General features: G+C 36.2%; 1 protein-coding gene across 1 annotated transcript; it reads left to right on the forward strand.

Moving 5' to 3' along the window:
- LOC113393706 (programmed cell death protein 4) lies at positions 1–25460 on the forward strand. The gene is made up of 10 exons (XM_064219746.1): positions 1–499; positions 7347–7507; positions 18131–18232; positions 18929–19046; positions 19521–19680; positions 20297–20386; positions 22580–22712; positions 23456–23566; positions 24224–24363; positions 25243–25460. The coding sequence occupies exons 1-10, from the start codon at positions 250–252 to the stop codon at positions 25313–25315; spliced, it is 1338 nt and encodes a 445-aa protein (XP_064075816.1). The 5' UTR covers positions 1–249; the 3' UTR covers positions 25316–25460.
- Positions 25461–26893: the final 1433 nt, after the last annotated feature.

Below are 26893 nucleotides of genomic sequence, written 5' to 3' on the forward strand. Positions count from 1 at the left end.
CTTGGTAAGGTTGGTATTTCTGATATTTTATTATGTTATTTTGCTAACTTCACGTCAATGTGCTCTCAAAACAAATACGCAGAGTGCATGCTATACACAAATACGTGTGCTTCGTAAGTCTCTATTGTTTATGAGTCCCATTTGCAATTACTATAGCAGATTTCCTTGTGGAATCCTAGTGGATTCGCTTTAGTATTGCGATAAAAGATTTAACACTACCATCTCACCCGAAACGGGCTGCTAGATATAATGGAAGTAGATCGCGTTGTATCCGATTCGGAAAACGTGGCGGTGGACGAGAATGAAAAGCAAGTTGTGGAGGGAGCCGGGGACGCTGTTGCCTCCCATACGGAGAAATTGCGTCGCAAACACAAGAAATACGTACGCACCAACAGCAAGGAAGGGCCCAGCCCTGTTGCAACTCCGCTCCCGAAATATCGCAGTTGGAAAAATAGCCGTCGACCGCGCAACGGTCATGGCAGAGGGCTGCCCAAGAAAGGTACGTGCTATTTTCAGCTAATACCGGCTACATATTAATGATATTTATGTCAAGCGAGACGGAGAAAGTTCTGGAACGTTTGTATGGGACATATATACGTGTCTTTTGAGTATATTTACATACGTTCTGTTTACTACGCACCGGTAGAACAATATTATGGTGTGTTATGTATTTACATTGCGGCATTTTTAGCGTCGTTTTCAAGGTCAGGTAATCGCTGTCTGCTTTTGCGCAGTTACGATTTGACTAAAGGGTCCTTTTTCGTGTCGATTGCCGTAGGTCATTAATTGTGATAGTTGAATGACACGTTACGCAATCGAAGCTTGTAAACAACTTTCGTCGTCCATCCAAGGCTATTTTAAACTTGTTTATCTAATGCGGTTTACAGATAAAAATAAACGATTAGCGATATAAATGTCTTTTTGTACCGGCCGGGTAATAATTAATTTCGAAATATTTACAAAAGTAAACCGAGCGTTCGATGTCATAATAACGTTAAAAATATTACGCGCCTCTATCGAAAGTGAAGGTCAATTTTGTTTTTTGACCTTGTCTAATACATTTGACGACGGAGGCGGAAATATATATCTACTAAAATAAAAAAGTTATTTAACAAATTTTCGATTTGTCTAAATTTACGTAAATTATTACTTAACTCTAAAATCGAGACTAGTTTTATTAGATTTATGAAACTAATATATATACATATTAGTTTCATTTTATATATATATATATATATATATAAAAGCGAAATACCACTCACTAAGTAATCACGAAATCTCAGTAACTATAACACTTGCTAAAGAAAGGCATTTTTTTTTTCAAAAAGAAGTCTTGTACCATTTGTGCCATAACAATAATAATAGCTTTACACATTTCCATAATAAAAATATTCTTTCATTTTATATATAAAAGCGAAATACCACTCACTAAGTAATCACGAAATCTCAGTAACTATAACACTTGCTAAAGAAAGGCATTTTTTTTTCAAAAAGAAGTCTTGTACCATTTGTGCCATAACAATAATAATAGCTTTACACATTTCCATAATAAAAATATTCTTTAATCAAGTATATTCTTATAAAAGCATGTTTGAATCGTCATGTTGCAGTGTTCAATTAAATTTAAAGCTGCCACTTGTTCGGAAAGTAGATTCTGCCGAGACAAACAGGCAAGAAACTTAGTACTTAGTCTTTTCCACCTTAACACTAACCCACACCATGAACACTAAGTCCACACTTTTTTTATCTTAATATAATCTTGTATTAAATAATATTTTCTTTGTTTTTATTTAATGTAATTTCCCATGCAATAAAGTAATCAACATATATCTCTTTTTCTGCCTTCCCACACTCCTGTAGTCCAATGATCGCTTTCAGTTAACACAGTTTTCTTTGTGTTTATACAATTGAAGATTATAATTTCCATAGCACATTTTAAATTTATGGTATGTACACTATCATACATAAATAACAAAATGATTGAACATATTTATGTTTATCTGAACATATAGTTGAATCCAATCAGTTCTTGTAAACATTATTGAATCTTTAAGTAACGAATATCCTACTTGATTATGTATTTTGTTTGTAGTGGTGTGCACTTAGAGGTAAATATGTACATCTGTAGTAATTTTATAAATGCGAAAGTAACTCTGTCTGTTACACTTTAATAGCCAAACCACCGAGCCGTATTTAATAAAATTTTGGTAAGCTCTAACCCCGTCTGTTACCATAAGGAGGCCCATTTGCTCGTGTGCCAACCTGTATAGTAAAAAAAATTTTCAAGTCTTATATTTTATTTGACAAATGATAAGAAATCTATACCTATAATAAAATTGGAGTGTCTGTTTGTAATATTGAAATAACCACTTTTAACTAAATGTATATGTATGTTATACAAGGTATAACATACATATTTTATATGTCTGTGTTTGTTCCGGCTAATCTCAGGAACGGCTGAACCGATTTTGACGGGACTTTAACTGGCAGATAGCTGATGTAATGAGTAACTTAGGCTACATTTTAGAATGATATATAAAATAATAATAAAGTCACGCTGCAATGTCCAAATACTGTCCAGTATCGTGCTCAGCCCTCGCGCATGCCATTACTCCGCCGTCACGTCGGCCCCCCACCAACGACTTAATATCACAAATCAGCCTGATACACAATTAATAAGTTATAGTTAAATCTGCGAACTGTACAGTAACTTTTTTTTTGTAATTCAAATGCGCTCAAAGTCGCGGCCACAGCTAGTAATTAATATTAGTATTGCTAGTATAATATTATATAAATAAATATATATAGTATGTTTATTATGATGTTACGAAACATATAACGTGAAACAAGACGTTAGGTACCATTAAAAGTAGATAAAAGTCAAGGTTTGTTTTAATGTCCGCGTATGTGGGGAAAGGGGGGGGGGCGAGCAAGGTTTAAGGACATCGGTTGAGTAGATTATACATGAAAGCGTAACACACAAATTAACAGGACTGGATTTAGGGGAGGGCGACTGGGCCAATTACCCTGGGGCCTCCATAAGAGAGGGGCCCCAATAGAGATTACGATGTTTCATAATTTAAATGTAATATATGTTTAGATATATTGGTACAGTTAAATTATAATAAAAATTGCAAAATAAAAAAATAATTATAATAATATGTTGTTTTAAAAGACGTCACTGATACAAAGAGTTAATATATTATTAACAAACCTGTGACAGGAATGAAAATGTTCAATTTAATTTGTAAAATAATAATTAGGACCTAAACTCCTTTGTGGCCCCGGGGCCTCCCGACGTTTAAATCCAGCTCTGCACAAATACAAGTATTTAGAACTATTCTTCATATTCTATGGTGTTCAGGTTTACTTGCTGTCATGACAATATTCTTTTATGATAAACATGACCACGTACTCCATCCGGGATCGGTTCTAGACGAAACTCAACGGTCAACAGCGAAGACACGAATATTTGTCTGTACTAATATTACAAAGGGGTTAAATTTGTTTGTTTGTTCGTAGGGGGTATGTGTTAAATGAGACGATTAAAAAAACACTGGTCGGAAGTTATGTTATTCCTGATGAGTGATATTGAGTGTTAATATTACATACATAGTAAAACCTTTACTTGGTGGTAGGTCTTCGTGCAAGCCCGTCTGGGTAGGTACCACCCACTCATCAGACATTCTACCGCCAAACAACAGTAATCAGTATTGTTGTGTTTCGGTTTGAAGCCATTGTCTATGGGCTGGTGGTGGTGACCACTTACCATCATATATAGAAGTCGATACGCTTCGCAGTTTCTCCCGTTTTATATTTAAACTATTGGCGTGACAAGCGTTATGTTTTTATATTTTTGTATTTATTATGTATCACGGACGGATTCTTTGATCTCAATATATATATATATATATATTTATATATAGATACAGGATTATTGGTAAATCGACGTATTCCCGTTAGGAGGTGATAGGGGTGATTATTTGCGATAATTTTAACCCCCATGTGCATGATCCAAAAGTTAACCATTTTGGAGTTATAACGTTTTTTAGATTTTTTCAAAATAAGTCAAAAATGCAACTTCAAAAATTTATTTTAAAAAATTATCAATGAATTTTTTTTATAAAAACGAGTAAACACTGGATTTTTATCAATATTAAAACAATAATTATCGGTCCAAATTTAAAAATGCGAGACGAAAAAAGGTATTATTTCAATGTTTTTTTTAATTTTTTTTCCACAAAAATGCCTTAAAAACAAAAGAAATCGTTATGAAACTTGTCCTGCAGATTCATTTAAAAACATAACCGTTTTATCAGCTCTCCAAAAATGTATAACAACTAGGAACTTATTTCAAAACAACCGAAATAAAATTACCACAAAGGACGCTGGTGGAAATTTGTTTTCGAACAAAACTTAAATTCGCTCTTTGAATGTCTCGCAAATAAGTTTAATACATACCTAACCAAGGCAAGATTATTCGCGTCGGTTTCCTCTTCACCTTTTTGACTTATTTTGAAAAAATCTGAATAACGTTATAACTCAAAAAAATTTCACTTTTGTATCATGCATATGGGGGTTAAAATTATCGCAAATAATCACCCCTATCACCTCTTAACGGGAACACGTCGAATTACCAATAACCCTGTATATATATATATTACTATATTATTTTCTTAATGCAGCTTTAGCGGCAAAGGAACTGCGTAGTAAGTTTATCTAAAGGCGTGTTGCTATCGTTGAAATAAGCAAGATAAAAAAAGTATGTTTTTTTTTTTTTAATTGATAATTTAATTAATTTTTTGTTGGCTGTTTGCGTATAGTTACGTTATTTCAATTTTGAAAATAATTGAACATAATATGTTACGAACTAGCCGTGCCCGCGACTTCTTTGAGTATTTTGGTATATGTACCGTGTAAACGTATATGCATTAACAGACGATTCAATTTTATTATACGTACAGAATATTATAAAGTTTTGCAAGCTATGGTATTTTTTTTTTTTTTTTTTTTTTTTTTTTTTCTCAAACGGTGTTCTCGTGTGGCCTCGCTTGGCGTAACGACGCGACTGGTATTTTTTCCGTATTTCGATCGGAGAAGAAGTCGATATCAACACTCATAAGTACCACTACAATGTGGTCGTGGTGGCGAAATCACGCGTGTTGTCGCGCGGAGAGTCTATACTAATAAATAAATTCTGAAGTAAATCTGTCCGTCACCCCTTCAAGCTTAACCCGCTGTACCGATTTAGATGGCTGTGGAGATGGCTTGAGTCTCGGGAAGGAACATTTTTGTTTTTTTTTTATAAATAATAAATATATATCGGACAACATCACACACATTACTCTGATCCCAATGTAATTAGCTAAAGCACTTGCGTTGTGGAAAATTAGAAGTAACGACGATACCACAGACACCCAGACTTAAGATATAGAAATCTAATGAACTTTTTCTACATCGACTCGGCCGTGAATCGAACCCGGGACCCCGGAGTGGCGTTTGAAAACCGGTGTGCACACTACTCGATCACGGAGGTGGTCATGCTTTATGCCTCAGACATACCATTAAATCACGATTGACAAGTAGTAAACCATATATTACTGTTAGACACGGGACGCGTGCATCTTAACCGATGACTACGGGTTTAAACCCAGGCAGGCACCACTGAATTTTCATGTGCTTAATTTGTGTTTATAATTCATCTCGTGCTCGGCGGTGAAGGAAAACATCGTGAGGAAACCTGCATGTGTGTAATTTCAAAGAAATTCTGCCACATGTGTATTCCACCAACCCGCATTGGAGCAGCGTGGTGGAATATGCTCCATACCTTCTCAACGGGAGAGGAGGCCTTAGCCCAGCAGTGGGAAATTTACAGGCTGATTATGTTTATGTATGTACGGCACGGTTGCCGTGCCTTGACCCTGCGCGTTTTAAAACGCAGTGCGCCGTTACGGCTTACGTGTCAGTCTCACCCCCTAAGCGCGCCCATAGATGACTCAGATTAATAATAAAATTATTCTAAGCTAATTATTGAGTCGTTGTATAAAAATATTTTTTTTTTACATTATCAGCCTGTAAATTTCCCACTGCTGGGCTAAGGCCTCCTCTCCCTTGTTCCACCACGCTGCTCCAATGCGTGTTGGTGCAATACACATGTGGCAGAATTTCGTTGTAATTAGACACATGCAGGTTTCCTCGCGATGTTTTCCTTCACTGCCGAGCAAGAGATGAATTATAAACACAGATTAAGCACATGAAAATTCAGTGGTGCCTGCCTGGGTTTGAACCCGAAATCATCGATTAAGATGCACGCGTTCTAACCACTGGGCCTCCGGCTCTCTATAAAAATATTATTCCGTTATAAATAGTGCCTTATCAATTCAATAACAAGGTAAAGCCGGTATGAGTCATTGTTTCTTATCGTGTTTGTGATTTGTGTCATTGAATTTAAATAATATTTTAGTGCCGAAATGTCAAACGAGTAACGTAAGATCAGAAGTTTTAAAAAGGGGATTTATTCCGGTGGGATATTAACTTGTTTAACTATATGCGTCTCGCGTTTTGTATCGCGTTTAATTTGTACTAGCGACCCGCCCCGGCTTCGCGCGGGTGCAATGCTGATACCAAATATAGTACAGAATGTTATTATACACAAAGTTCATAGCTTTTTGTCATAAGACACTGCAAAACGTCCCTGCGTTTTTTGTCGCAAAAAATGTGTTTATATACGATATCACATTAGAAACATCTAAAATTCATAAAAAAATCCGTTGTGCAATGTGTGTAATTTTGGAGATCTAAGCTTACACAGGGACAGACAGACAGACATGTGAGAAAAGTTAACCATTGGGTCATCTCAGCTCCTGTTCTTCCTATAATAAGATTCCACGGTTATTTTTAAGTTGGTTTATTGAAGAAATATTTCTGTCGTTCATTGTAACATTAAAAAAAAAAAACAATTACTTTCTATTTATATATCTTTAGAAATTCTAAAATTAATATATATTGACTCTTGATCAATGTGATTGATCCAATTCTATTTGTGTCGTTTAATTTGACGAATGAAGGAGAAAGATATTGAAATTGGGATTAGAAATGAAGGCAATTTTATTATATTTGTTAAAAGAATTTAAAGCTATTGTCAAAAACATTGATAAACAAGTTATATTACTCAATACAAGATTAAATCCAAGATAGAAAAAGTGTGGACATAGCATTTGTTGATTTTTAGGCATGATATATCAAAATTAAGTGTATGAAAAAAAAAACAATTCTTTGGCTTCGATATTATCCCGGTTTTGGAAGTGCGAAACTTGGTTGGTATTTTAAAATCGGTGAAATTTCAGGCGGTGCCGGAGGGAAGGGAGTCTGGGGTGCACCCGGCTCCGAACTGCTCGAGGAGTACGTGGAAGATGCGAACGATCCCAACTACGACTCCGAGGCTGTCACTAATGGCGACGTCGAGTTCAAACAGGTGATCGTTGAAGCGGATCCGGAAGAAATTGTGGTGAGTGTTTTTTTTTTTTTTTAAATTGTTTTCGTTTCACACGTACAGACAGTATGTACGATATATATGTTACTGTAAAAGCCCGAACTACGGTAAATCCTAAGATTTTCCAGTAAAACCTAAGATTTACTAATTCTTAATAAATGCCCAAAACGGTTTGCGATTCGTACTTTTGCCACCATTCCCTTAGTAAATCTTAGGATTTACATTTAAGGCACGGTAAACGTTGAAAAAAATCCATGTCTGAAATGAAAATAATTTAAATAGGTTAGGTTAGTTACTTAATTACTGTCGTTTGATACCCGAGGTTTTGACTAATAGTTAATTGAAATAAGTGATCAAGAATTAGTCATTGTTTTATTCCTAAAACCATAATCTACCAGTTGACAGCGGTAAAACCTAGCATGAACTGAATTCGTATGGTGAAAAGCCCGAAAAGATCGTCCCATTTTCAGAAATACTTACATTTACCAAGTCATACCTGTAAACCCTAAGACTTACTCTTAAACCTTAGGATTTACCGTAGTTCGAGTTTAGAAGAAAAAAAGAAAGAAAAAACATTTATTGACATACACACATATAAAGAAAAAAAATATATACAAAAATGGATATAAAAGCAACATAATAATAAAGAAAAAATTATTAAATATAATGAATATGACACTTGTGTGCAGTCAAAAGGAGACAGCTCAGGCTATGAGGGATTTTTATCCCTCTGCTGATTTTCAGCTGTCTCCCTTGTAGCCACGCAATGACAGTATGAACTAAAAAATAAACATTTGAGGCGCACGGGACGCAGTTACATATTTGTCGTCGATTATGAATAATTATTAACTTGATGATTTCGTCGTATCTGTGGGGCGTGGACGCCGTGACGTAACGAGTCACGTGATCGGAATCGTTTGAAGGGACAACGGTCACATTTTGAATTCTCTGGGGAGCGATGAGTCGGAAGCTAAACTTTATTGTAGAGGGCGATACAGTTCGGGCCTTCCGAACGGGACCGTCGGTTCACGCAACTCGGATAGTTATAATATACCTAAGTACTTTATAATTTGTGATTGCTGATTACCTGCATAAAGTACAAGAATTGTCATACTGTATCGTCGTGGTTAATTGCCTGAGACCTACGCCATGAACCCCGTACCAGAAGCCCATACCGATGACGGGCGTGCCGCTGATCTACCGCAGTCGCCGTCGTATATATTTAATAATACGGCTCACGTTTTAGGGGTTGGTCTTCAGGTGATAGGGACAAAAGTACACTTCGAGCTTGCTTTATAAAAAAAATTCATCAATTTCGGCTTAGTAGTTGTCGTGGAACCGTGAAAGCGTAACAGAGAGACGGAGTTTATTTCGCGTCTATAATGTTACTAGTCGTCGCGCGTGGTTTCGCTCGCGTTTTAAGGGTTGGTTGACACGTGCTGACAGAAAAGTAGCCCATGTCCTTCCCTTGGAGTTCAAGTTTGCTTCATACAAAATTTCGTCAGATTCGGTTCGTCGGTTCGGCAATGAAAGATCGACAGACAGACAGAGTTACTTTCATATTTTTATTATTAGTATAATTTAATAAGGTCCTTACATATGAAATTAGCATTTTGTTAAATTATTGTTAGACGTTGTTGGTTTTTTTTTTTTTTTATGTCATAGGTGGCAATCGAGCAGGAGGCTCACCTGATGGAAAGTGACTACCACCGCCCATAGACATCTGCAACACCGGGGGGCTTGCAGGTGCGTTGCCGGCGTTTCAGGAAAGAGTACGCTCTTTTCTTGAAGGTTCCCAAGTCGTATCGGTTCGGAAAAACCGTCGGCGAAAGCTGGTTCCACAGAGTGGTTGTGCGAGGCAGAAAATGTCTTAAAAATCGCGCTGTTGTGGATTTTCGGACATCTAGGTGGTTTATTTAATAGTCTGTTATTTAATACGAAATATATAGCGAGAGAAACTTCATTCCAACCCCCCAAAACACCCTCCTTTTTTAGGGTTCCGTACCCAAAGAGTAATACGGGACCCTATCACTAAGACTGATGTCGGTCCGTCTATCAACAGGCTGTATCTCATGAACCGTGACAGTTGGACACGTGAAATTTTCACACATGATTTATTCCTGTAACTGTAACACAATATAATAAATACAAAATAATATATTTTTTGACCATTTTATAGATAACGGTACGGGAACCGTACGTGCGCGAGTCGTACACTCACTTGGCCGGTTTTTACTTTTAGTTTTGATCGTAATTAAATAGAAACGGTAGCAATGTAAATATTATTCTTAAATATATATATATATCGTTACATAATTGTGTAATATATGTGACTAATATAACTGACCCACCACACTGGTTATGCACTTCGTTGGACGTGATCCAATTAAATATTTGCATATAAATAGTGCATGAACTAGACACACCTACCTTGTGTCAACAATATCATATGACTACGATGCCTTCCTCGAGTGATTAGTTAGAGTGCGGTCACACACGGCGGACGCGCCACGTACGATTGCGGGATGTCTGTCTGTGATCTTATAGTCGAATACCATACCATGGCTCGATCTATTTGACAGATGTAAATTTGAAATGACGGAACATATTATTTTCTTAATTTAATGATTTAAAAAAATTGTAAAAATATTTAAAAATTATACGAAAATTTTAAGACTTTTTCTATTATATATTAAATAATCAATCAATCAAAGTAAAATTTAAATAGAAACACTGAAAATAAAAGGCGCTTGTACGACGTTACATCGGTCGGACGGTAGGGAAACAAATAACAGGCAGTAACTGTCGCAAATACCGATAACAAAAAATCATTATTGAGTTATCGGTACGAATAGGTCCTTTTGGTTGGGGTCTCTTTAGCTGGTATAACTCTTTTTAGAAAAATAAGTTTTTTTTTTTTCAATTCTAATTGAATTACGCATTCCATCATTCCGTCGACTGTTATATAGTGCTGGGAGTTTTTTTCAGAAACGGTTTTAAGAATTAGTTATTTTATAAAGAACGAACGAACTGTTTCTTGATTATAGGACATATAGCTTTAAAACCAAAGAGACGACTCTCGGCACCGGCTGACGTCGTTTTGGTACTGCTTCGCGAAATCTTTTCGATCACGTGTAACTGACTAAACACTCTATTTTGATCGCCGTAAGGACTATTATTGTATGAATATTAAACCAGTTATAAGAAACTACTTTGGATTTGAAGTAACGAATATGCTACAATGAATCTTATTTTAAAGAAATACAATATAAATTTGTTTGTAGAAGAATAAACTAAATCGAAAAACCATTTTGTTGGTACTGCTGCGCGAACCGGTTTCGATCACGTGTAACTGACTAAACAATCTATTTTGATCGCCGTAAGGACTATTATCGTATGAATATTAAACCAGTTATAAGAAACTACTTTGGATTTGAAGTAACGAATATGCTACAATGAATCTTATTCCTAAAGAAATACAATATAAATTTGTTTGTAGAAGAATAAACTAAATCGAAAAACCATTTTGTTGGTACTGCTGCGCGAACCGGTTTCGATCACGTATAACTGACTAAACACTCTATTTTGATCGCCGTAAGGACTACTATTGTTTGAATATTAAACCAGTTATAAGAAACTACTTTGGATTTGAAGTAACGAATATGCTACAATGAATCTTATTCCTAAAGAAATACAATACAAATTTGGTTGTAGAAGAATCAATAAAAATTACGAAAAAAAAAAAAAAAAACGTTTTCGTAGGCTCCTTATACACTTATTATTTTTTTATGATTTAGTATTATCTGCTTATTAATATTATTAATCGGGTAATCCTCAGCCGTAATAGTTGAAATTACAAATAATTTAAAAATACTTCTTAACTTTTTTTTTTTTTAAATGCAAATAAGCACGGATCGTGACGGAGAATTAATTAATCCAAATAAATTATAAAGTCGACTATTTTCAAAATTGTATAATATGACTCCAGTGTTGAATATACATTATTTCAGTAAAGTATCGTAAATATAGTAAGTTCTCGAACCTATGAAAACAAACCGGTTTTTTTTATAACCGTTTCAAAGAATTGTTTTGTAAATGTAAAAAACCGGTTCGTTTTACGTAAAATCTGGAATGACCCAGCACTACTGTTACATATGCATGTTATATATGAACCGGGTATAATATGGCCACAAGAACAGGCTGATCCGTAATATTAATTTTACACACTTGTATATTCAAAAGTTGCAAACGATAGCGCGATTTAAAATGCACGTGTCGCCATCTACCGACCGAAGGAATGAAATTGATTAGACAGTTTGACATTTGAAAATTGAGATAGTCACGGGTCGGTCTTTGTTCGATGTTGTAAGTCTGAACAGATGTATTTTTTTCACCGTCAGCTGTTGTAATGTTTATTTAATTGAATATTTTATCCGATAATCTTCTCGTGGCGCTGACACTGTTACATAAAATGTTGTTAAGGCGGTGGACGTGCTACTTGAGATAGCGGAGGCGGAAACGATCAATATGGGGGTATACTGCTGATGTTAAGTGGTCACCACCGCTCATAGACATTGTCAGATATATTAATCATTCCTTATATCGCCTTGCCGACTTTTTGAACTAAGACGTTACACTGGGTCGCTCATCCTTGAAATTTGAGACGAAATTGATATTTTACAAGTTTTTTAAAAATATCTATGGATTTGGCCTCCCGAATATTTAATGCAAGGTTCCAAAGCTCAATAGACTGAATTGTAAATGATTTTTTTTTATAAAAGTATGACTTATGTTCGGAATCCCTTAAAATCATCTTCCTCATAGAACAATGTACTTCTCCAGGTTTCCCTAAAAGTGAAAATGTATCCTTTAAGTAAGGGGGAGTAACGGGGTGAAACAACTCACAATGTTGAATAGACAGGATGTGCATATATTTTTTTTCTTGTCTATAAATATATTTTATGTATATTTTAAAGCAACTTCGTCCGCACCGGATGGTGCCACCTCTCCACCTCTCGTTTCTTGTGACGGCGTTTATTAAATGATTATAGTTTTATCAATAACAATAAAATCGTTAAAAGTAAAAACAATAAATATTATTTTAATGTGATTAATGTAATTTCTTTCGTTTTTCGTCAGTACTTTAACATTCACAAATTTAAACATTGACAATGTACGTTAGTATAATAAAATAAAATCAGCTGTGAAGTTGTCTATTTTGAACGACTTGACTGTTGATCGTCGGCTGAGCGAGCAACTTCATTGTGTAGGTTTAATGTCACCCTGTGCACGCGTATTATAAAAAAAAAAAAGAAACACTCATAATATTTTTCATAACGCACACAAGGATACATTAACATTACATTAGCAGCCTGTAAATTTCCCACTGCTGGGCTAAGGCCTCCTCTCCTTTTGAGGAAGACGGTTTGGAGCATATTCCACCACGCTGCTCCAAAGCGGGTTGTTGGAAACACATGTGGCAGAATTTCGTTGAAATTATACACATGCAGGTTTCACGATGTTTTCCTTGACCGCCGAGCACGAGATGAATTATAAACACAAATTAAGCACATGAAGATTCAGTGGTGCGCTTGCCTGGGTTTGTACCCGCAATCGTCGGTTAAAATGCACGCGTTCTAACAACTCGGCAATCTCGGGTCATATATAGAAAGATACGACTTGTAATAATTAATTTATGTTTTCCGTAAATTTTCAATAATGTCTTTGGTCCAGTACCGACCGCTGAGCGAAGTGCTACGTGTTTTAAATATCAGCTTGTGGTTTAAAAACTATTTAATAATACATGGGTTTATTTATTATCGATATATTATTAAAATAGAATTATTATTTATGTTTTAGAATCAGTAAAATATTTTACTGATTTCGTATTCCAATCCGTATCTAGATCGAGATTCAACTGGTTGTCTTCGTCACTGCAGCTTAAACTTAGCCCAATAGAAATGCGTCTGTTGTCAAATTAAAAAAAATAAAATAAAAAGCGGTCAAGTTCGAGTCAGTTTTTTTTATATTTGAGTTGAATGTATGAAAGGTAAATTGCGGTTTACGATTTGTGAAATTAAAAAAAAAACACTACTAACTAGATCTCGTTCAAACAAATTTTGGGTGGAAGTTTGCTTGGTAATGTACATCGCATATTTTTTTTAGTTTTATCATTCTCTTATTTAAGAAGTTACTGAGGGGGGGGGGGTCAAATTTTACGACTTTGGAAGTGTCTCTCGCGCAAACTATTCAGTTTAGAAAAAAAATATGTTAGAACCCCGATATCATTTTTGAAGGCCTATCCATAGATACCCCACACGTATGGCTTTGATATATATATATATTTTTTTAATTTCAGTTCTAAGTATGGGCCGTAATTGATTGGGTTTTTTTTTCTATTTTTGTGTGAAAATCTTAATGCGGTTCACATAATACACCTACTTACCAAGTTTCAACAGTATAGTTCTTACATTTTCGGAAAAAAATAGCTGTGACATACGGTCGGACAAACAGACAGACAGACATGACGAATCTATAAGGGTTCCGTTTTTTTTCCATTTGGCTACGGAACCCTAAAAATGTTAAAGAACTATCGTGTTAAATTTACCTTTAATAATAATAACTATACAACTAGTGAGTTCATGGTTGATGGCACACCTTGGGAATGAATCGATCTCCTCGTGGCTGCTTCTTTTGATATTGAATTCTGGTGAGTAATAAAATTGTCAAAAAATACCCGCTGAGTTTCTTCCGCCGCTTCTTCCGAGTAAGTGTAGTGCTTCTATATCGAATAAAGGAATTTGATTTGACGTCTTTACAACAGGAACCCGGAAAACGTTCAAATATATTTGACGGGCCACTGTGCTTTGAGAGTGTCGAGAAAAGTAAAAAAAAAAGTGATAATGTCATTTTTGACAGTGACAGTTTGACGTTTCTTCACTCTGACGCAGCTTCAGGCTCTTTTGTGTGATGCATTTGCATTTCGCGTAAGCAAGACGTGCCTGGTGGAGCGTCGTTACTTTATTATAATATCGATAGTGCTGATTGTGTTACTGTTATACTGTAAAACCTTCAAACACGTGGTTTCAATCCTCCTCGCCCGCCTACCCACGATCGCTCGGCAGCCACAGGTGGATACAGAAAATAATCATAATGGCAAATGTGTCGTTATATTCAATAGTAAAATTTAAAAGAATCGTTAAAGAGCGTTTGTCTGCTAAAGGATATTACAACACTAATGACTTCTTAGCTGATTGCACAACTCGGGAATGAGACGGTCGCCTCCAGGCTGCTTCAAATAACGAAAATATATTTATGATTATTGTATAATATGTTTGATGACCTCCGTGGTCGAGTAGTGTGTACACCAGTTTTCGTGGGTACGCCACTCCCGGGTTCGAGTCCCGGCCGAGTCGATGTAGAAAAAGTTCATTAGTTTTCTATGTTGTTTTTGATGTATGTGATTTTCCATAGCACAAGTGCTTTGGGTACTTACATTGGGATCAGAGTAATGTATGTGATGTTGTCGAATATTTATTTATTAATTACTATTACTTTTTATTAATAAAATAAATATTTGTAAAAAATGACATAAAAAAATAAATAAAAAAATGCCGCTGAGCTGCTTTCGCCGGTTCTTTTCAGGTACGAGGTGTTTATTTCCGAAACGGTGGTAGATTTTTGACTATCAATAAGCAAGTATAACTCTTCTGTATTGAAAGGAATTTGATTTGATAGCAAATACAAAGATGATGGTCAGCTCATGTACTGACATCGCCAGGACGTAACAGAACTTCTGGTAAATATTATTCTGTGATAAAAACGCTCCGCTTATCAACTTATCAATAATACTCGACGCTCTCGAAACCGAATGAGGACACGAACAATACAAAAACATTACAAACTAACTAGTTGCCCCCGACTTTATTACAGATTCTGTCAGACGTGATGTATGTTAAAATATAACCGTTTACGCACCGGAAGCTCTCGAAGCTTTTGTAACATTTTTCATTGATACTCCGCTCCTAGTGGTCGTTACGTGGTACATAGCCTATAACCTCCCTTGATAGATGGACTCTCTATCATTGAAAGAATTCTTCAAATCTGATCAGTATTTCCTGAGATTAGAGCGTTCAATCGAACGAACGAACTCTTCAGAATTTTTATGTTAGTATAGATAACAAAAAATGGCTACAGATATATTTCTTATGACATATTCGAATGCTTGGTTGGTTGAGTGGTTAGCTTATAAGGTCGCAGATCTCGAGGTCTTGGAATCAGACCCCGGGTCAAACAAATAATAATAGAATAGGATTTTCCGTCGAAAAGTTTTCAGTAGCTGCCGTATCGTAGGTAAAGCCAATGGTTTTCTGCTCGGATTACGAGAGTGAGCAAATAAGAATTCAGCTGTGTTTGTCCACGCTTGTGCCTAATAATTAGTCTTGTGCAGTTGCCTTCTCAATAGGTTTAAGTGCCATTAGGGGCCAGGATATGATTATCAACGTCATGACTGTCGCAGTATCAGATCACCCTGGATCTGTTGGTTGAATCTAAATTTTATGACAGTTTCGATAGAATAGAGATTGCTATTGAGGTTATCGGGGTCATTGGTGGTGGGACTTTGTGCAGGCTTGCCTGGCTAGCCACTCGAAACATATTCTACCGCTAAACAGTAATATACTTTGTATTTTTGTGTTGTTTTAAATGTTTAACGAGGCAGTGTATCAGGCATCAGGTGGTCTATATATCTGTGTTAAGTAAATAAAACAAAAACAATGTCAAAACGCATAAAGGTATCTAAGGTATTACGTTTTATGTTGTATGCAAATGCCACCATATTGTCCTGGTTGCGCACGCGCGTGTCTAGCGTAATCAATTCAGGAGGTCAATGACCATTGCCCGTAATGCATAGACAACACCGATCTGTTATAAAATGTTATATACGAACTGTATGATTTATGTTTTATAAATAGTTTTTTTTAATTATTTTATTATGATTTGTTTGTAATTCGTTAAAAGTAATTACGAAATTGTCATTTGTGTAAGTACCAAGTCTTTGATTATACCCCGTACAAGTTAGCTTGACATTTTTGTAAATTTTTCTGTTCGACATAACTTTGCAATGACGAACATATTATTTTCTTAATTTAATGATTTTAAAAATTGTAAAAATATTAAAAATGTACATATAACACGAAAGACCCTAAATATTCATGCGTTATCCGAAAATTTTAAGACTTCATTGCTTCTGAAAAGGAAAATTTAAACAGGAACACTGAAAATAATAGAGGCTTGTACAATGTTACATCGGTCGGACGGTAGGGACGCGAATGACAGGCAGTAACTGTTACAAATATCGATTACAAAAAATAATTGTTAAGTTATTGTTACGAACGGGGGTCCTTTTGGTTGGGGTCTCTTTGGCTGGTATAACTCTTTATAGAATAACAAGGTAAAATAAAATATATTGAATTCTAATTTGAATTACGCAATGATTTATGTCTAGTGCAATGAAGAATTTCACAAACAATACACCCAACATCATCTCGTCACAGTTACAAGTATTTTAAAACATTATTTTTGGAATACTAGATATTTTCTGTTTCCCATCACTAGCCCGTCTATCAAAAAGATCAAGCTAACTTGTACAGGGCATAGTTATAATTAGTAGATAACTATTATATTTAACAGTACGGATGGGCAAAGGGTAAAAATATATCGATACGTGTATCGTATCGATATTTTTAAACGTAATTGATACATGCAAATTAAAAATAATTGATATCTATATTCTAAGACGCGATTATTGAAAAAAAAAAAAGGTTAAAACATTCGAACGGGAAAAATTTAAGAGATGTTTGGTTTATTGTTAGTACATTAAACACAAAATTATTAGTGAAATGTAATATTTAATTAAGCATGAGCATTTAATAAAATATCGATTATTTTCTAAAAGAATGTCGATATATTGTCTATTTGACAGTATGTCAGATGTCAGAATGGGGGGGGGGGTGTCTACGCCTATGTCTCTGTAATAATAATAATCCATCAGTATTTAGTGTAATTAGTAGTCAAACAAAACAATAACTTATTAGTGACAACAATAAACCAACTATATATATATACATACACGAGTATATACTCCGTTGCTATATGGACGCATAAACAATAACACGTTAACCCACGAAATTTAAAAAAAAATGATTTCAAACATTTTTTCAAAACCATTTAAACAGATGTGACGTTTAATTCTTAAAAAAAAAAATACTATATTGGCGTTAACGCTCTAAGAACGAAACATAAATTCGTAACGATCCGTTATGTTCTTGGATTGATATTTTAGGAAACCCGGAAACAATTCAGTTTAATAAAAGCTTTTTTTTTGTTAAGCTGAAATAACTCAAACATGAATAATATTTGAAAATTTTCAATACAAAGTACGTGTTAATTGTGTGTACGGTGCGTGCGTGCGTGCGCGCATGCGTGCGTACGTGCGTGCGTCCGTCGGTGTGTGTGTGTGTGTGTCTGTGTGTGAGAGAGAGTGAGAAAGAGAGATTGTTTATATATGTTTTTGCGTTAGTTTAAAGAATTTATTGTTATGTTCAATAAATATTTACAATGTACGTCTGTTTGTTTCAGCGTAAATCGGAACCGGTTATATTGGAATATTTCGAGCATGGCGACACTAATGCGGCTGCCGAGGACTTCCTGGAATTCGTTACGTCTACGCGGAGTCATTTGGTGAGTATTCATTGTGTTCTGTTATATATGAGAGCGCTGAGGTGGTTAAGTGGCAGCGACACGTATATCTCAGCCAGAAATCACTGGGGTACTGAGAAACCCTACCGGCGACGCTTACGGGGGAGCGCCACTAGCATCGGGAAGGTTGATGCTATTTCCCCTGTGCCTGTAGTAACATTCTCACGTGCCATTTAAACCGGAATACAATACTAATAATTGCTAGATGGCGATAGAGTCACTGGTGTCATGGATGGTACCATCAAGTAAATACCAGTTGTCTGAAATGAAAAGCATGGATTATTATTATTTTATCCTTATTGTATCCGTGCGAAGTCGGAGCCGGTCGGTTACTGTATACAGTAACAGCCTGTAAATTTCCAACTGCTCGGCTAAGACCTCACCTGCCTTTGAGGAGAAGGTTCGGAGCATATTCCACCACGCTGCTCCAATGCGGGTTGGTGGAATACACATGTGGCAGAATTTCGTTGAAATTAGACACGTGCAGGTTTCCTCACGATGTTTTCCTTCATCGCCGAGCACGAGATGAATTATAAATACAAATTAAGCACATGAAGATTCAGCGGTGCTTGTCTGGGTTTAAGATGCGCGCGGCCTAACCTCTGGGCCGTCTCGGCTCCTCGTATAGCTGCTGGCTAGTGTGCAGACTAAGATGAAGTATGGTATCATCTGTTGCAGATATGCGAGACTATAATAGAAATAGCACTGGATCACAAACTGTCGCACTGCGAAATGGCGTCCGTTTTAATATCCGATCTCTATGGAAGACTCTTCTCCGCCAAAGACATCGGATACGGTGAGTAAACTAATCAAATCAGACTAGTGGTCTATTCAAAAGTTTTTTTTTTTTTTTTTTTTTTCATTTTAAATGACTTGTCCGTATTTTGCGCCAAAATTATGAAACATTATTTGAATGAATTTTTAATTTCAAGTTGTTAAAGTCAAGTTGGAATTGGAGTTTTTCGACGACAGTTCACTTTAACTCTGTTTAAGTTCTTCTTTTTTTTTTTATACAGTCATAGCTCAGCTCTCTAATACTAGGCCTAAAAACTATTTTGCGCTCTCTAATATTAATTATTTGTTAAATTGTAACAATTTAGTGTATTGCAATCAAGAATCATCTTTATTTTTTTGCACGTCTACGGCTGGAGCTCATCAAATAAAGACTATAATATTTTTTTTATGTGAGGAGGAAATGGGGGTTGCTTTATGTGAATATTACACATATACATAGTATTTACTAACATAGTTTCTATTTTCTTCTCTACAGCATTTGAACGCCTGCTCGACAAGTTGCCGGACCTGGTCCTCGACACGCCGGACGCGGCCGTCCTGCTGTCCAATTTCATAGCGCGATGCGTAGCCGACGACTGTTTGCCGCCGAAATTCGTTCAGACTCGGGCGGGGCTAGACCTCAACCCGCCGGCCAGGTGAACCTTCTTACGTATATTATTAAAATCCGCAGATATTTCTTACTTTGGCAAAGTGTACGCGCGATAGGTATACGGACTGTGTTTAGATGAAAGGATGGGGGGGGGGTATTACCTCGAAATCTGGCCTCTTACTCTCGGCGACACTTTTCTTCTTGGGAGCGCTTACTTGGTCTTCACGCACTTGAAGAACACGAGCCAAGGTACGGGTGATAAATATTTGTAGGATAGGAGAAGGATAATTATTGGATCAGTTAATTTTAAAGTACCACATACGCGATAAACATGTTGCGGCCCATACGAGAAGTTTATAAAAAATATTAATTAATTTGTGGTAGGGTACCACCCACTCATCAGATATTCTACCGCCAAACAACAGTACTCAGTACTATTGTTTTCCGGTTTGAAGGGTTAGTGAGCCAGTGTAGTCGGCAGCGCATTGACGGTGTAAGGAATGGTTAATATTTCTTATAGCGCCGTTGTCTATGGGCGGTCGTGACCACTTACCATCAGGTGAACCCGTATGCTTGTCCGCCAAAATATAGTCCGGACTTTGTCATCCCCCTCAGCTATATGTTTGTTCATCGTGTAATTTATTATCTGTAATTACTTTCAGACAAGCCATTCACAGAGCGGAGACATTGCTGTCTATGAAGCAAGGGCTCGTGCGATTGGACAATATTTGGGGTGTTGGCGGCGGCATCAGGTGAGTGCTTGTCTAAGTGTTCGATATATCGAAACGCATCTAAAATCGGACGTCGTTGGAATGTCCGATGTCATCGATGTGATGTTGACGGGTAACCGTTTTCACCGCATCTAAAACACTATGAATGTCGTTCTGGTACGTCAAAGCATTCAAAGTACGATAACATATAACAATATTAACAGATAACTGTTCGCCCCAGGGCCGGATCTAACGTATGGCTTCTTGGGCTTCAGCCCGGGGCCCCGTGGATTCAAGGGGCCCCCAGCTAAGTCAAGTTAATGTCAAAAATAGACGATGATGCGAAATCATTCATCATTTTATTATATTAAACAGATCGTATGGCCTGCAGCCCTGCGAATCCTGCAATTGAGCAAACCCATTCATTTATTTAATTCAAGTCTACGTTCTGGTGTGTCTTACACACGTGGACGTGAGTGAGCGAGTGGGGCCTCTAAGTAGTATTAGCCCAGGGCCCCCTAAACTCACCTGTGTGAAAGAGATGAGGCGAATGTTAAACCGATTTCGATATCGCATACGTTTCATCTTTTTCTCGCAAATCGTACAATGTAACGTTAAACAAAGACAGAGCTACATCTTAAATCGGATGTCAACGCCGATATTTAGTTCATTCGTAGTTAATAGCTCAGCTGTATTGTGTTAAGGTTTTACTATTATTTTTATATTTAAAATAAAACAGAACACATATCAGTACATACAGTACATTTATTTTTACAAATCACATTTAAACATTTTAACTTAATAATACAATGAACATTATAATCGGTACAATAATCTTACCTTAAATTACTTTCGCCATTAAAGCCCCAAACGAACTGAGAGCTGATCTATTCACAGGGTGCTTTTAAAAGCCGTAACCCTTCTTACGTTTACAATTTATTTGTCTACCCGCCTTGCTGATTTTCTGATATTTTAATAAATGTAGTCAAATCATGACCATATTTATGTACAACTATATATTACTTATTTTTAAATAGCTTACAATTGTAAACTACTAACAGTTTTAACTTGGTGGTAGGGCTTTGTGCAAGCCCGTCTGGGTAGGTACCACCCACTCATCAGATATTCTACCGCCAAATAACAGTACTCTGTATTGTTGTGTTCCGGTTAGAAGGGTGAGTGAGCCAGTATAATCACAGGCAAAAGGGACTTAACATCTTAGTTCCCAAGGTTGGTGGCGCATAGGTGATGTAAGGAATGGTTAATATTGCGCCTTTGTCTATGGGCGGTGGTGACCACTTACCATCAGGTGGCCCATATGCTCGTCCGCCAACCAATGCCATAAAAAAAAAAAAAAAAGTTCCTGATTAATACATCTTTATTTACAATACAACACTATTGCACTTAAATACTTTTATCGACTTTAATTTTCCTTCCAAAGTACCGATAACTACTTCTCCGATATTTAAAATATTCGTATCAATATTATTACGAATCCACAAAGAGTTCCATAGATCGTTTCAAGGTCACAGTTGTTTATCTGTCTGTTACCAGATGTTGTGGACGTGTTATTTCTGATCCGGAATTGAATACGGATATATGAATATTATTTCGGATTATCGGATTGTTTCGCTGGTACACCGCGGATGTTATCGAGCTCCGTAACCGAAACCGATATTTATTGATCTTTATTTAAAAAGTTTATTAAAACTATATTAATAAATAAATCTTATTATTCGTTAAAATAATCCTTTTTAGAAAAAAAAAAAACGCCTGGATTTAGGCTCGGGTTTCATCACAGGGCAGTAATTATTGTAAAAAAACAGCATTGTAAATCTGTTTATTTGAAAAGAGCAACCATGCGAATTTCTTGTCGTTTCTTCTCGCTGGGAGCTGCTTTCCGAAACGGTGGTAGTATTTAAATATCGACGATTCAGAGTTTCATGACGGTAATTCCATGTAGAATATACCTTCCGAACCGGTGGTAACTTTACATTAAATTCAACACCGTAGCAACGATTCAAAGGTGCTTTTATGAGCCTACTTGAATAAAGAATATTTGGATTTTGATTTATAGGAATACGTTATATATTTTTTATATTATACCTAAATCAGTGCTACATACACTATGTTATCCATCTATGACCACATGTATGCAAATTTAATGATGATCGATCGGGCAGCTTAGACGTAGAAACGTAACAAATAAATAATATTCACAATTTCGTATCGCAGGCCGGTGAAGTCCCTCATAAGGCAAATACAGCTGCTGCTGAAAGAGTACCTGACGTCGGGCGACCTCGCCGAGGCGATGCGCTGCGTGCGCGAGCTGGAGGTGCCGCACTTCCACCACGAGCTGGTCTACGAGGTAACCGACCGGCGTACAAACCTTATCCATATAGTGAAATATATGTCGGAGGTCGCATCACACGAGCTATGTATTGTTTATATCCTTATTACTTCCTGGTGGACGGATGCGTACGCCACTTAGCGTAAGTGGTCACCTCCACCCATAGACATTGGCAACGTAAGAAATCACCCATCATATCCAACGCAGCATTGACCTTAAGAACAGGGTATTCTACTATGTTGGAAAAAATACTTCAAAATGTTCATTTTCCTAAATAAAAGTCACAAAAAATATGTTTCTGCAAAATAAACACGCTTTCTGGCCATAAAATTAAATTAAATTTTAAATCCTTTTTTTTAGTATCGCAATAACGACTTCGGTCATTTTGGTGACGTCACACTGATAAAAACAACAGCTGTGTATACGACTAGAACTGATACAACGTTAAATATTTTGTGTAATATTTCGTTTCATACAAATGATAATTTATATAAAATTCATTTATTGTTATTCCCCCTGTATACATTTTATCAAGTAATATATATAATAATAAAAGAAATCATTTTTTCGACACTCTTAGCCGACTAGTCGCCGACTATTCGCCGACTATTCGCCGACTATTCGCCGACTATTCGCCGACTACGAATGTGGTCGGATATTCAGCTTTACCGGCTAGTCGGAACATCTTTAATACGAATATAAAATTAGTAAAAACGATAGATATGATAAAATATTAAATAAATTTATATTTTCATTCGCAGACCGTGTTGTTAGCAGTAGAGACAATAAATTCGAGTGTTGAAGAGCAACTCTGTACGTTCCTCGCCGAGCTGCGTAGATGCGTCATCGTAACACCGGATCAAATGGACAGGGTGAGGACCATTCCTTACATCACACCAAGGTCACCTACCTTGGGAGTTAAGATGTTATGTCCCTTGTGCTTGCAGTTACACTGGCCCACTTACTCTTCAAACGTAACAGTTTATTAAATTGCAACCAAGAATCCTCTTTAATTTTCTGCACACCATGCAATGCAATGAGACCATAACCGATCTTTTATGTGCAGCTATCGTCCCATAACCACTGGCACAAAAATCGGCTTACACTATTAATATATAAGACTAGAAAGAGTTCAGGCCAGTAGAACCCAAAATTTTACTTGTTTTTCCTAGTATGCTGCCAACTTTTAGGCTCGGGGCTGTTTGTCGGTCCCATAACAACCCATGACTTAATGGGATCAATTCAGAACCTCAGGATAGAAATTACACGCTAGCCAGTAGATAAACGAGACGGTAGGCTATGTTTATTATACTTTATTTTACTGGAGGTTCGTTTTAGAATGTACCCTGAGTGTATATTTTTCTCATATACTACCTCGTGGAACCATTGGCTAGCTTATACCTCTCATAAAGCTACGACTTCGAAACCTGCGCCCAATAAGTTACCGGATTTCTTCAGATTGTTCCAGGGCTGATAACGATTATTCATTCGATAAAAGCAAGTAATAAATCCTTAACTTTCGTCCCCAGGGCTTCCTCCGCGTGCTGGAAGACATGTCTGACATCGTGCTGGACGTGCCGCTGGCGTACATCATGCTGGACCGCTTCGTGGAGCGCTGCACGGCGCGCTTCCGACTCGCCGACAGCGTGCTGGCGCGCATGCCCACCAGGTGAGCGCCGCGCCCGCCGGACACGGGACCAGGCCTGAGAGCTTGCAGGGCTCAGTCAAATAAAACGTTCCACACTACTAAACCTAGAATCTCAACTCCCTGTGGAACACCCCAGTTTATCCAATGCAGGACCAATCGATCATAGACCCCCAACCGAACCTCCCGGTCGTGGAGGTAGCCTTTAACTTCCTGAGATAGGTCAGCACCTCATGGTATCAGAGCGCCTTCCTGATCGATTTCACATTTGCTGTATATACTGTGGAATGATAGTCTGTATATGTTTGCTAATAAAAATACTAGCAACCTCAATTTCATACACCATATAACTCAATTGGTTTACGCGGCGCCAGGTCTTCAACATCTTCATATGGCAACCTGTTGACACAACCTTAATAAATTATACACCCTAACATTCCTCAGGAATAACTTCGTCTATCCTTGAAAAAAGCCAAATAACATTTGACAGCAAATTGACGCGATATCATTGGTCGAGAGCTCGATTAATCTATGATATTCACTGTGGATTTGCGAAAGAATGGCGTTTTGAACGTCGACGAAACTGTTATCGAGATTTTGGAAGTGAAATTAAAGTGGATATAAGTAGTTAAGTGTAATAGTGTTGTATTATAAATAAAGATGTATTCGTCACTAATTCTTATATATTAATTATTATTATCTTAGATACGTAAATGTACCTTACATTTACGTATCTAAGTTGTTTATCTTTTTTCCTACTTCCGTTGGAATTGGCTATAGTTTGGTACTTTTTGATGTTATCGTGTCCAGGCAGACACGTCGCAGCCAGATTTTCTCTTATAATAGGTATCAATATTTTTTTGGTATTCTTGCACTCTGAAACTCGTCCATTTTATTTTACAGAGGTCGCAAACGTTTCGTGTCTGAGGGCGATGGTGGTGCCATCAAGGACCACGCTCTCAAGCTGCGCGAGTAGATCGACGCGTACCGTACACACAGACATACAAACATATAAGATGTACTTCATAGAGCCTTTAATAAATATATAACAGATCTCAGAACATAGAAATGGCATTAAGATTAATGTAACGAAACACGCTGATTATATTTTATTGTTAAAAACCGTTTATAATTTATAAATTGTGTTAAAAAATCGTTGAGAACTTTTCCCTTAAAGTATTCTAAATTCAAATAAAGCTTTTGAAAAAAAATATATAGGGTAAAGGTACTAATGTATGGCATTTAATTTTCTTTTTAATAATAATGTTTTCATTGCATTTTTAATTCCTATATATTCCTCCATTTTAGCGTAAAATTTGTAAGATTTAAATCTAGTGTGACTCACATCGCTATCAGCTCGTACTGTGGAGTAATTGAAGCTAATACTTTTTTTTAAATCAGTCTTGTATCAGCAGACATGGCTAAGGTATAAACTATAGGGTTTATGATGCAACTAATTTAAGGCGCAGACTAGACCATTAATGGTAAAGCCAGTCATACTTGAATATTCGATGGGTAAATAAACAGTCATTGTCAATTATCGACAATCAATAACGCTAGAGGACAACTTATTTAAAAAAAATCAAAAAACTTCGTGTACGGGGACTATAGACGCATGATACACTCAACACATATTCGAGCTTGGTATGTGCAGCACTGCTGATCCTGGAGGAATAATACGTCAAATATTTTTAGTAATTTAATTAAAAAATATACATTCACATCTGGCACCTAACTAAATTAAAAAAAAAGTGGTAATTTTTCTTTTTCATGACGCTAACAATTGTACCTTTAACCCTGCAAATAGCTCGATTTTTAAAAATTGAAATTATAGATTACATAAATGGTACGTTTAGAATGTATAAATAGCATTATTTCGTTAAACCAATACTATATAGTCTGTGATGTGCGATGGCGCGAAATATGCAAACTTCTCAAATATGACATTTTGTAGGATTTTTTTAAATATGGAACTTCGTGACATGTCTTAAGAGATTGAATAAATTATTTATATTTAATTTTTCTTTTGTTTGAAATCATAATAGACGATACAGTTTAAAGATTAACCTACAGGCGTTCTTTTATTTATTTAATGAATTTTTTATAAGTGAATATTTATTTGTTAGAAGATAGTTGTTCAATGGGTTTGAAAATTGAACCCAGTTTTTCAACTAGAGAATGCACTCTTTCTTTACAAAAATACTTCAAGTTTTCTTCTAAAAAAAAAAATAAGCAATGCTATAGTAATTTATGAAAAAAAATCCCGCGCAATTCGTTCCATATTTAAAATAATACTAGCGACAATGTTATTTGAAACGTTTCAGCAAAACGGCAGTGGCTTTTAAAATAGTTTATATTTAAGTTGTGTATCCTTTAATTGTTCGAATGACTTATAGTCGATTAGTTAAGATGTTTAAAAGTCTATTTAGCGAGACGGTGTCGTAAACTTATGACTTATGTATATTAGGTTTTTTTTTTTATTTCAAATTCGTAAATGTTGTAAAAGATACAAAAATATAGTGCCATTAATAATACATTTTAAAATATCAAAAAA

The sequence above is a fragment of the Vanessa tameamea genome, chromosome 29 (assembly GCF_037043105.1).
Source record: "Vanessa tameamea isolate UH-Manoa-2023 chromosome 29, ilVanTame1 primary haplotype, whole genome shotgun sequence".
NCBI classification, from domain to species: domain Eukaryota; kingdom Metazoa; phylum Arthropoda; class Insecta; order Lepidoptera; family Nymphalidae; genus Vanessa; species Vanessa tameamea.